Source organism: Heliconius melpomene, chromosome 18 (assembly GCF_056956725.1).
Source record: "Heliconius melpomene rosina isolate 202511_hmr_F chromosome 18, ASM5695672v1, whole genome shotgun sequence".
Lineage (NCBI taxonomy): Eukaryota > Metazoa > Arthropoda > Insecta > Lepidoptera > Nymphalidae > Heliconius > Heliconius melpomene.
In genome coordinates this window covers 5,970,407-5,982,233 of record NC_140406.1, presented here as the reverse complement: position 1 = coordinate 5,982,233, position 11,827 = coordinate 5,970,407, and the positions used below count along the sequence as shown (strand labels likewise).

At 30.2% G+C, this 11,827-nt stretch overlaps 1 protein-coding gene across 1 annotated transcript; it reads right to left on the bottom strand.

Moving 5' to 3' along the window:
• Positions 1 to 3,585: 3,585 nt before the first annotated feature.
• LOC146529365 (juvenile hormone-binding protein-like) lies at positions 3,586 to 7,274 on the bottom strand. The gene is made up of 5 exons (XM_085201503.1): positions 7,116 to 7,274; positions 5,860 to 6,088; positions 5,437 to 5,561; positions 3,966 to 4,118; positions 3,586 to 3,833 (listed from the first exon to the last, which is right to left on the bottom strand). The coding sequence occupies exons 1-5, from the start codon at positions 7,174 to 7,176 to the stop codon at positions 3,670 to 3,672; spliced, it is 732 nt and encodes a 243-aa protein (XP_085057629.1). The 5' UTR covers positions 7,177 to 7,274; the 3' UTR covers positions 3,586 to 3,669.
• Between the last annotated feature and the right edge of the window lie 4,553 nt (positions 7,275 to 11,827).

Genomic DNA, 11,827 nt, shown 5'->3' with positions numbered 1-11,827 from the left:
GTCTTTATTAGATGCTCAATAAATATATAGAAATAAAGAAAGGGTGAGAATAAAAATGTAACAATAAGTGTGTTTCAAAGCTAAAAAGCGGCTAAATCTAACACTTTCTGTCTTAAAAAATATTTAGTAATATTTTTATTCTTGTCGCATACAAATTTATATTTACTTTCGATACGGTATTATCGTGACATGTGTTTCGGTCATGCTTTTAAGAGTGTAGTTGAACGGTCCGCTTCAAACTTATCGTGTTTGAACCCCGTAAAGGTTTGTTGATTTAAGAATGCAAATTTATATAACTTATAAGTCCAAAAGGACTCGAAGAATAATGAGTTGTTTTTATAAAATGTACATACTCAGGTGCTGTTCTAATGTAAAACGTTTTAAATTATATTTCCCACGATTTTAAGCCTTATTAGTTTACATTAACTCCTACAATTGTGTATGACGCGTTTTACCAAAATTGGACGCGTATATGTAATTTTTTATTCAAATTCAACAAGCAGGGACCAGAATAATGTGTATTATTTATTTTGGCTGAGCCACGAATTTATATTTTTATTGTTAAAGCTAGATGGTAGATTCTTGTACGCTTAAAATATAAATGAACTGTATAATTGATATTTATTTTCATAGCATTATTTTATTTGTATTTAAGTATTTTGTATTTAAAAACAGTATAGTTAAAAATAAATCTGCATACAAATAAATTTGAAAAATGGAATTTTATTCAGGGTTTCTGTAAAATATTTACAGCGAGTCTCGTTTTCTCTCGGTATGACTTCTTTAAGAATGTTGTTGGGACTTGGGTCATGTCTAGTCTGTATTCTATAGTGCAGCAAGTACATAAGTATGTATGTTTGTGAGGAATTGTGTAGCATACAGTTCAAGCAACCGTGAAAAGAGCTTTTCTGAATTCATGTTATAAAATATGAATTGAGTAGACTGTTCAATTCGTTACAATTAATATTAAATACATATGGTTTTATATTATTATTAATAACAATATTTATGTTTTTTAAGCGCTGTGCTGTATAAATGGTTTTTAGAGAAAGCATGATTCATTGTCACGTTCCATCTGAGCTAAGCGTGTAAGCGAGAACGCGGAACAAACAATAGAGAGGCAGGATCGGCTTTATTATTAGTCTGTAAAATTTAAGTAAAAAATTATGTTGCAGTCAAATGATGTTAACTATAATGTACCTATAGAAGAGAAAATAATCCCAGGGATTCATCACACCTTTGTGATGGTAAGTAATACTGGTACAGCTTTTTCGAAAAATATTTTTTTTTCCTACAAATTATACATATTGATTTTTTTAAAAAGTTTTGCTGATAACATTAAAAACATTTAGCTACTCTAACTTAATATTCTAGTTACTTAGGTAGGTATTAAAGTTACTTAGGTACCTATACAAAATATCAATAATAAAAGATTTTAAATCTTCGAAGTTAAGTATGGGACTGGAGTTAAGTTCTCTAGTAATTAAAAGGGAATTTTTAAATTTTTTATGCTCTCCTCAATTTAAACAGCAATAGCTTCTTCTTCATTTTTATATATTGACGCCATTTTGAGGTACCTATATATGTACATTAACTTGATAATGAAATTCAAAAAATATAATTTTATTTCCTTTAAAATTGCGATATTGATGGTGGTCCAAACCGCCCCTATCTAACCAGCTCCAGAAAATAAATGTTCCTTAGTGGGAATTTAACTCACCAGGGTTACAGTGAGATACTATCCAAATAAACTACGGCTACGTATTTTTTTATTAAAATCAGTAAATAAACGAGGACTCGATATATCAATGTTCGTTTTATGTTCGCCTGGCTCAGTTACCTACATCCCCTTTTATCTGAAATTCCTACATCGAAACAAATGTATGCAATACGACTCGCTGCTTCATAGTACGTAGAGTTACTCTTCGATTCCTTTTGATAGGATTTAAGCAAAGAAATAAAAATAAAAAAATATGTAGGTAATTCAGCATATGGTTTTAGGCATTTTTTTTGTTTTTAACGTTGTTTACGATATCTCTTATAAGTTTATCTATTTCTTATAATTGTGATAAGTTCATTAAAACAGTATTTATCACTTATATGATAAATCAGTAGTAATTCTTACGCATTCATAAAATACCAAGAATACTGGTGTTTGCCTTTTATCTATATTTAATTTACTCGAGTGAGTATCGAACCTACAACTTGTCGGGTTTACAGTGACAATACCAAATATTTTTTTGTTTATAGGCTTATTTTTGTTTCCTAGCTCTTTAATATTTTCATTTACTCTCTTAGCTCTGGTAATTTGCAATGTGTCCAGAATTCAGTGGAAAGTGGGTTTCCCCTTTTTTATTCTTTCGAAAATCTCTTAATGTAAACAGAGTGTCTTAACACTAGGTTCCCCGATTGCCTACACCTACCCTACTATTTGCAGTGAGATTGTAAAAAATATGATATTCTACTATGATTTCTCACTTCAAAAATTGTTGTTTGTACATTTCTATTTTACCTTCACGCACCCTCATATTATATTCAACACGACTCGATGGGGCAGGATATTTACAGAGAACAAACTGTTAAGATACTCCGTTATTCATATCCGCCATTTTCAACAATATTATTTAAGAAGACATATCCGGTGTCGACATTGGAATCACGAAAATAAATATAATTTCATCATCATCATGGGGGGAATCCTTCATGATCATTTGGGGTATGAATCCACGAATACCGCTTTAACGTTTCGACGTACTCGTATAGTTACTATGTTAATTAAGAAATATCCAACTTGTAAATATTTATTGTATGCATTAATTTATTCCTAACTCGTGTCAGTTATCTGTTATGCTTATGAGATAATAACTTATTTGTTACATTTATTAATATTTGTTATAATAACATTATCTTCAGTACAGTTCAAGGGTCGAAGAAGGATTGCTGAGATGACTAGAATTTTAAACTACCGTGTAAACAATTATTTTATAGTCACATAAATTATAAGCCATAAATGTATTTACTATTCTTGACGCCCAAGGAAGCGCTGGTTGGATGTCGTGATGCAGGACATGAGAGCCAATGATCTAACCACCGAGGACGCAAAAGACCGTGCAAAGTGAAGTAGGTTGAGTAGATAGTAATAGCCGGGATTAATGCCATGAAGAAGAAGAAGGAAGAAGAAGAAATATATTTACTATAAACATGTATGAAATGTTTTATTATGACTATAGGTATATTAATATTTTTTAAATGCGCATATTTAGTTCTAAATCTTTAACTTTAATTGTAATCATGGGATATTTCCTATAGTTATTTTTAGTAATATATCTTCCCAGATGAATGGGGAAAAGTAGCGTTTATTTATAATTTCAAAGTGGGGAACAGAGTGTCCTAACACTAGGTCCCTCTGCATGTGTGAGGGATAGAGAGTGAAGATGATTTAATGTTCACTTATTTTTTTTACTTTTACTTATTTTGTTTGTTTCTTTTTAATTACTGTGAAAACTAATTGGAAATCGAACTCACAACCTTTTACGTTTAGCACGCTTGTCATGAATGGTCTCATTAATTTAATAAAACAAAATGTTTGTTAATAATCAATTTATTACGTTAATATTCAGTTGTTTGTTGCAATAATGAGATTTAAAAATTAGATGTAGGTATATATTTCTAATCATCTTTAATAAATGCACTTCTGGGCAAAATTTTAGCAGCCGCTCGGATGTTATGCACGACGGTCACATACGCTTTCTCTACAATTTTACAGAAAATGTTTTGTTGGATTTCTTTCCTTTTGGCGTTGTATTTTTGATTTTTTTCCTTCAGATCTTTATCTATAAAAAATAATTAACATTATAAGTTAATCTAAATGATAAATGTTTCAATTAAACTAGTGGACTCTTCAATACAAAAACTCGTCAATAAAAAACTCTTCAATGAAAAACGTTTATAAAAGAATAACTAACCTGATATTAATGCCTCTCTCAATTCGGAACTTATGGTCACTTCCGGTTCACTCACCGCCTGGCAAGTTGTAGTTTCAGGTCCAACTTCATAATGTTCGACGCCTTTGTTGTCAAGTTTATAATCGTAGCCGTATCTAGTTGTTCCTAAAGCAGCTGTGGATATTAAAATCATTATTAATTAAAAGTTAAAAAAAAAACGTGAGTTTCTCGGAACGCCCTATAGAGTTGATACAGTTATTACTTAATTTTTATCAATATGATAATGTAAATAAAGGTCAATGATTAATAAAATCTCTTATCGATTGTAAAATATATTTTATTCATAGTTACAATTTTTGAATATGTAAATTAGAAGCATTATGCCATACGAAGAGAGGAGAGAGAAGCATTTGTCCGTTGCCTGTCTGCCATTGCTGTATGCAGACAGAGTGGCGGTCAGGCGGTCAGACTGACCGTAACGATGCGTTACTTATGGGAGGGTAAAACGCTTCGAGCTGTTTGCCCCCCTATAAAAAGTAATCACTCCTAAAATAATATATTTACTTTTTATGTATACATGTAAAATATATTATTATATTATGAATGAAGTATATTTTTATATAAGTCCTTTATTAACTGCAAATTTAAGTAACATTACTAAATTACTTACTGCATTTTGTCTATATAGCAGACTATAGAGTTGAGCAAAGAATTTTTATGAAATATTCCTTCGAAAAATTCATATTATGATATAGGTAGTAGTTCATATTTTGATATAGGTATATTTAAACTAATGATATACAAAATATAATTTAATTAAATGATTATTTAATTTAACATATTTTTGTAATCATAAATATAGATATTTTTTGGTTTTATTATTCATTAAATAGATCATAGTGTTGGGGGCAGCATAATTTATAACCAAAAGATATTTTAAAAGTCCTTAATAAATTATAAATAACACTTTTTGGCGACGAAGCTTAAACATATTCACATAAGAGATGTTTGCACAGCAATGTTGCTTTAAAGAGTTAAAATTAGCTTAACTAGAAAGCTCGGATTTAGAGAAATGTCGGGTCCACGCTTCGGACAGGAGATTAATCGTGAACCAAATTCTCTTGGCGTTTACATTTTAACAACTTTTGAATTGTTTAATATACGAATATACTGTTTACATTAGTGACGTTATGCGAAAAGTTTCTAAATGTATCGTTATTTAATTTAAGCTAGTTTCTTTACCAACAAAATCGCATTTCAAATATTAATAAAATATTAAACTAAAATTGCTTATTGCGACACCTAAAATTAAAATATATGAAAATTAAATATATATTTTTAAATATAATTCCTATTTTTTATATGGCCTCAAATTATTTATACAACTCAATATCTATTCGAAATAGAAATAAACGAGTAGATTTGATTCTGCAATTATTATTTTAAAATTATAGTTTGAGATAACATATTTTTTTTACTATGTACGACTTACTTCCTTTTATTATGTATGCACCGGAAAATGCTCTAGATCCTTTATTGTGTTCTATCGTGACATCCCCGACTATTGTCAAGTCCATACGAGTCTGCAGCAATACGGATTTCTTATTTTTATCCATTCTGTTAAATAAATAACATAAGAATTAAATTACTGACTATTTAGCTCTGTTAATTTCAAAATACATTGTATATTTGTAGCGTTATGGTTTATCTTGCATTTAGCAAGGTAGGCAGAAAGAACCTAGTGTCAAGACACTAGGCTTTTTGTCATGACACACCATTCTCAACTTTCTTCATTATTGATTAGTGGTGGATATTGAACCCACATCTCTTGCGCCTACAATCAGGCTGTGCCACTTTCCTTTCATGCAGGAAATTTAATTAATAAGTATAGTTAAATTTTCTATTGAGATCTCACCTTAATTCAGAAAACTGTTGATCCTTCAGACCGGTTACATTAAGGTTCTTGTAATGTAATATCGTATCCGCCTTCTCACCCAATTTAATTTCAAGGGATGGAATAACCAAAGGGTCTATGGCCTTGATGTCGTATGCCGGTATACCTTTGCATGTTTTTTCTAGAAATTGCTGTGTTGTTTTACTCAAGCATTCTGTATCCTCTACTGCGCAGGCTATAAGAAGTGACCCTAAAAATTAAGCAATTATGCATAAAGTTTCTCTTATACTTTAAGAATTATTTAGTAGTTTTACTACATAAAAGGTTTTTTCCAGAAAACCCTCACAACACAGTATTTTTAGTATTTAAAAGGCGACAATAAAATACATAGGACCGTAAAGTAATGTTGTAATACATAATAGTACTATGCTATATAAAAATTGTAATTTATAGGTATCTTATTTAAGGATCCTATTACTCATATGGAGCTTAATGTAATAAATAAATTAATTTGTATTGATTAACATTTTTGTATTCATTTAAATATTGGTATATAAATGATTACAAATACCTCATATATTTCACATTTCTTTACTGATTTCAAATCCTACAGAAAATTAGGGTTTTGAGGAAAATAAGTAAGTTTTAGTGTTTTATCACTATTCATTACATTATTTAAATTGTGGGTAATGCAAGATTAATGTAAAGTCATAAACCAATGTAAAGCTTTATAAATGGTTACTAATTTGTTATTATAACGATAATTTCTGAAAAATGTTGTTTAAAACATTAAGTATTAGTGCTAAATAATATAACTACTTGATGTTAAATTATATTATATGGCCAGCTGGTATTGAGGTAATATATATAATATAGTAAATATTTCTAATATTTAAGATATGATGGCAGTCATCATGTAGTAAATAGTAATTACTAATTAAGAAGTGATTAAACACACTTATTATTTATCTTTTCGCTCCAAGTAAGTGTATATGTACACATTCTTAAGCCATGATATATTGAAAACCATCGTACTTATATTACTTAAGGGAATAGAATTCTTTCGTTCATATATTATTAAAATTTTTATTTCTCAATAATTGTATCAAAATATTGTTATTAATATTACTAAGGCAAGGATGCAATTATGATTTTATTATCATAAGCATTCTTTAGAATGGGATTTGAACCCATAAGAAATTGCTCGAGTTAAAGTTGACTTCTCCTAAATGTTGGCGTATTGTTCCTAGTAGATAGAATAAATAAATAGAACCTACCCCCATCACACAGAACGCTCGTTGAAAATACAAGAAGCAAGAACACACTCAAATAATCCATCCTGCCAGGTCAAATCTCACAGACAACTGATAAAGAACTAAAATCGTTTCCGTTAGTACATGTCCCGTATATATGATCATAATGTTAGTGCAAATATCGTTATAAAGAAAATAACTTCGCTACGTACTGAGGTCAGATATTATCAGCGAGACAAGCGTTTGATAGTATTAAATGTAATTGTCACTGTTATTGTGCTTCTCGTTGTTTTTTTTTTAATATTATATTATTAGAAGTCGAAAGCGGTATTTAAAAAAACAAGATAGAAACATATCGTCTATATTTTCCAAATTATTCCGAAAGAGGTTCTACGTAATTGTAATAAGTGATATGTATTATCTAATAACAATACTTCACACGAGCTTCCTTCCAATAAGGGCTGTTGTCTACAAGCAACTACCCACGTTTCACACAATTCCACTGCTTTTTAGTCGTTTTCATCGACATCTACCCTCTTTTACACGAGTACGCTAACAATATTTATATTAAAAAATAATTATGGAAATTATTGTCTTAGCTTCACTCTGTATTCCGCACACAGCAGGATTGGCAGAGGGAACACAGTATTAATATATTCCATTCCCCACTTTCCGGCGAATTTTTCACTCTTTCATGAAAATATTAAAATATAATAATTAATTCCCTCGAGTGGAGATCGAACCCGCAAATGTTTCGTTACAGTCACATCGTTGCCCCTGCGCCATGACTGTCTTAGTATATAATAGAAACTACTACATTATCCAGTGTTTGTTATATTACTATGTAATACGAGTAACGTTTCACGTATCTCCGTATAAGCGAGAGCCGGGTTCATATATAACTCGATAAGAAATACAATTTATTCCAGTTTTGTATGGCACAAGGAATTTATTTGCTTTTAATTCTCTTTTTTTCTAATATGCGCTAAAAGTCTACAAGCTTTTTTTTAGTTCAGAAGTCTCTTTGGCCACCTTCAGGTTTTTTAATGGTGTATTGTAATTTACAAATTAAATCATTTTATTTGATTATGAAAATTTTATTGTAATTGCAAGTGGGAATTAAATTTGGAAGATTTTACAAGGCAAATTAAATAAAAATATCTAAAAAAAATATTTGTAATACTAAATTATTTCATATTGCATGTTATTTTAATTTAGTCATTTACCATTTCTCTCTGTGAGGATACATGTTCATAAAAAAGGAAGTCTTTAAAAATTTACTTATTAGAACAATTGGATAATTCACTTACTATCAGGGGCCGTGGCGACGATAACTTTTGACATTTGCACGATAAAACATTTTAAAAAGACGTCAAGAACAAGTACTTTTTTTGTATTTTTAGATCTAGAAATCTAGAAATCATACGCCTATAGCATGTTATATACGTGAAATATTTGTGTAAGCAATGCGTATGTCTTTACCTATTATTGCATTCCATATATGGATTACTATAATTGAACATAGTCCTGGGTAATTATTGAACAATCTGTTTACATTGCTATATGTTTTTATTTATTGAAAATGCAATTAGATATTACTTTGTAAATAATCCTTTTGTTTGTACATATACTTTTAATTGATATCTACTACTGATGATTGATAAATTTTAATTTTAAAATTATTTGCGTAAGATTAAGAGGAATAAAATATTTAATATTTTTATTTCTTTGATCTGGTAACAAAGGAAAGTTGCACTCAATTCAGCACGCAATGCCTCGAGAAGTCGGCGGAAAGTGGAGGACGGAGAGTTTTAACACCACCTAGGGTAGGTAGTGGGATACCACGAGAGGTTATAAGAAAAATGAACATATTGAGTGACTCTGTGAAAAATAGTTAAAGTCAATTAATATGCATATAGCTAGATATCATCTATGCATATTACGTATATATGTATCTAATATGTTTCCACGGTCCATTTGTCTATTTCTAAATATGTTACAGCTTTGTGCCAGTGTTAGCTAGAGTGTGTTTTTGAAGTCTCTTTGACGAGATGTGTACTAAGTTTATATTTATCAATAAGTTTTAATAATCAATTGATGACGATTTTTTAAAAGATAAATATATAAATGATTTTTAAAGTGACTCTAAATACACTAAAATAACTGTATTTCTTTCTAATTCTACCAACTTCGCTAACCATTGTCAAAAACTATTATTTCATATTGAAGTTTAAACGGCCGATATCGGTTTCGGCACACTATTCGCCTTTGAATGGAATCATCTATACAAAACGCAGTGAATAGCATGAGCTAAAACCATGAAAGGATAGAAGTATAGACAAATCTAGTTTATATTCAAAAATTTGTTACTTTTCTCTCGTCTAAATGTTTTTGAATTTCCAGCCACTTGGCAAGTCATCCACGTGCCAACAATTGCGTTTTTGGGCGTGTAAGCCTTATGTATGGCTGTAAACGTGTTACGAACATTTGAAACGTGTTCAATTTAACAGAGAAATAAAATTGTTACGACGCAAGGTGAGTTATCTAGGGGCCGAATTCTTAACCTTGTGTGACATTGGTTATTATAAAATGTATCATATCCATGAGTTCTTAGTATTTCACTAAGTCAAATTATGCAAGGTATCTGGTATCGAGGCTTTTGTACTGCAATGGAAGGATGTGCTTAATCGATGTTTGGCATGGTAACGAGTTGAAGTTCCAGCAGTATATGTTTTTTTTAGAAAAAGTATTTTTTTTCTCTCTTGGAAGTCAAAATGATTGTATAATGTTTACTGCCTACTGATAATGTTATATAACTTGCAATTTTTACTCTTAATTTTAAAGATTTTAGTGAATATTAGAGAATAAAAATATCATTTTCAATATTAGAAAAACAAAATATTACACATTTTAGTATAGTACGGAAAAAATAGTACATAAAAACAATATAGAAAAAAAATTGAATTGTGTAACAAGTAAAGATTTAGTAACATATTAAAATCTATGTTTTCTTTATAGTGTTCTAACTTTTATACTAATATGAACACATAGATTGCTTTTTTCTTTATACAGGCACCTTATAAGGGAGATTTAATATTAGCCAAAATTGTAAGAGATATGTAATATATTAAATCAAATTTGATATTAGTTATTTAATGTCCACAATAAATATTAGACGCCTTTTGCGTCCCGTTTTAATAGCATTATTATTTTTAATAGTACAAAAGTGCTTTCGCATTTATAATAGGATTAATTATTTCAATAGTAGGCTGTAGCGAAAACTAAACGTTCAGTAATACCCTTCCGTAAATCATTGAACCACTAAACTAATATTTAATGTATTTTCCAATTAAGTTTTAGAATATTTATAGCATACGAATTTTAGAATTCCTTCTTTACTTAGCCGACTGCCTTTATGTTTTATTAAAATGTATCTATTAACAAATTAACTTAGTTAGTTACGCCATCGTGGCGCAGCGCCATAAAGGTGTGACTGTAACGCGACGGTTGTGGGTTCGATCCCCACTCGAGGAAGGGAAATATTTATTTACATTAATATTTTCATTTGAGGCCAGTTGTGGCGCACGGACCATTGGACTAATCCATTCATGACATAGAATTATTTAAACTTTCGTTTAACACTAATAAACAAAATGAAACTGTATATTAATTGTAACGGTTGACCCATTTCGGTAACTGCCCATAAATGTCATCGAGACCTTCGCAGCTTGTTGGAACGTTTTATAGACTGGTAAACTTGAAATGGAGAAAAGTAAAAATCCTTTTCGGTCAGCACTTTATAAGACACTTTATAAGATATATAAGCTATCTGAGGATTAGCTACGTTTCAGTGACGATTGGTGCTGTAATGCTTGTAATTAACACTGAAGTTATTTTTTTATGGAAAAAGGACAAGGCAAATGAGCGTTCGGGTCACCTGATGGTCATCACCGCCGTCCACGACCCCTTGCAACACCAGAGGAGCTACAGGTGCGTTGCCGGGTTTTAAGGTGGAGATAGACGCGCTTTTGATTCATTTATAATTATTTTATTTTGGGCATAATGAAGCAATGAAGAAGCAATTACCATAGTTTCATTCTCTATATTCACAATACATATATTTAAAGGAAAACCGTATATCTATTATAAACTCAACAGTTATAAATTTTACATGAAACAAGGCCAATTAATAATTTAACGGTTCCGGGAAACGCCTACAATAATATAGATACCTATGAATTATTATGAAATTACACATACCATATCTCCCCAGTATAATTTGCAGCCAAAATTATAACATTCAGTCAGGCATAATATCTTAATTGCATAATAAAGTGTTTCATTAGCCCAAATAAGAGTTCTTCGTTTTCTGTCCGAATTCGAAAAACTGAGTGTTATATTGGCGGAGCTTAACGCTACATTTTGTCTTTATTTTGAAGCGATCATCGAATTCACAACCATCACATATGAAGACAGATACTGCCACCCATTATTTCACGATAATCTCGACATAGACTGTGGTTTCAAATAACAATTAAAATGGGAACGAAAATGAATTTCTTATTAATATAATATAATTCTGATATTAATATAAAACTTGGCTGTTATGAAGAGTAGCTATCATAATAACAACTACAGCGACCCCTTTCACTATTGCGTGACGATAGCTGATTAACAAACGATATCAACGTTGTTAACAGTGTTCGAAACATTTTGCATAACGGAATAACTTAAAC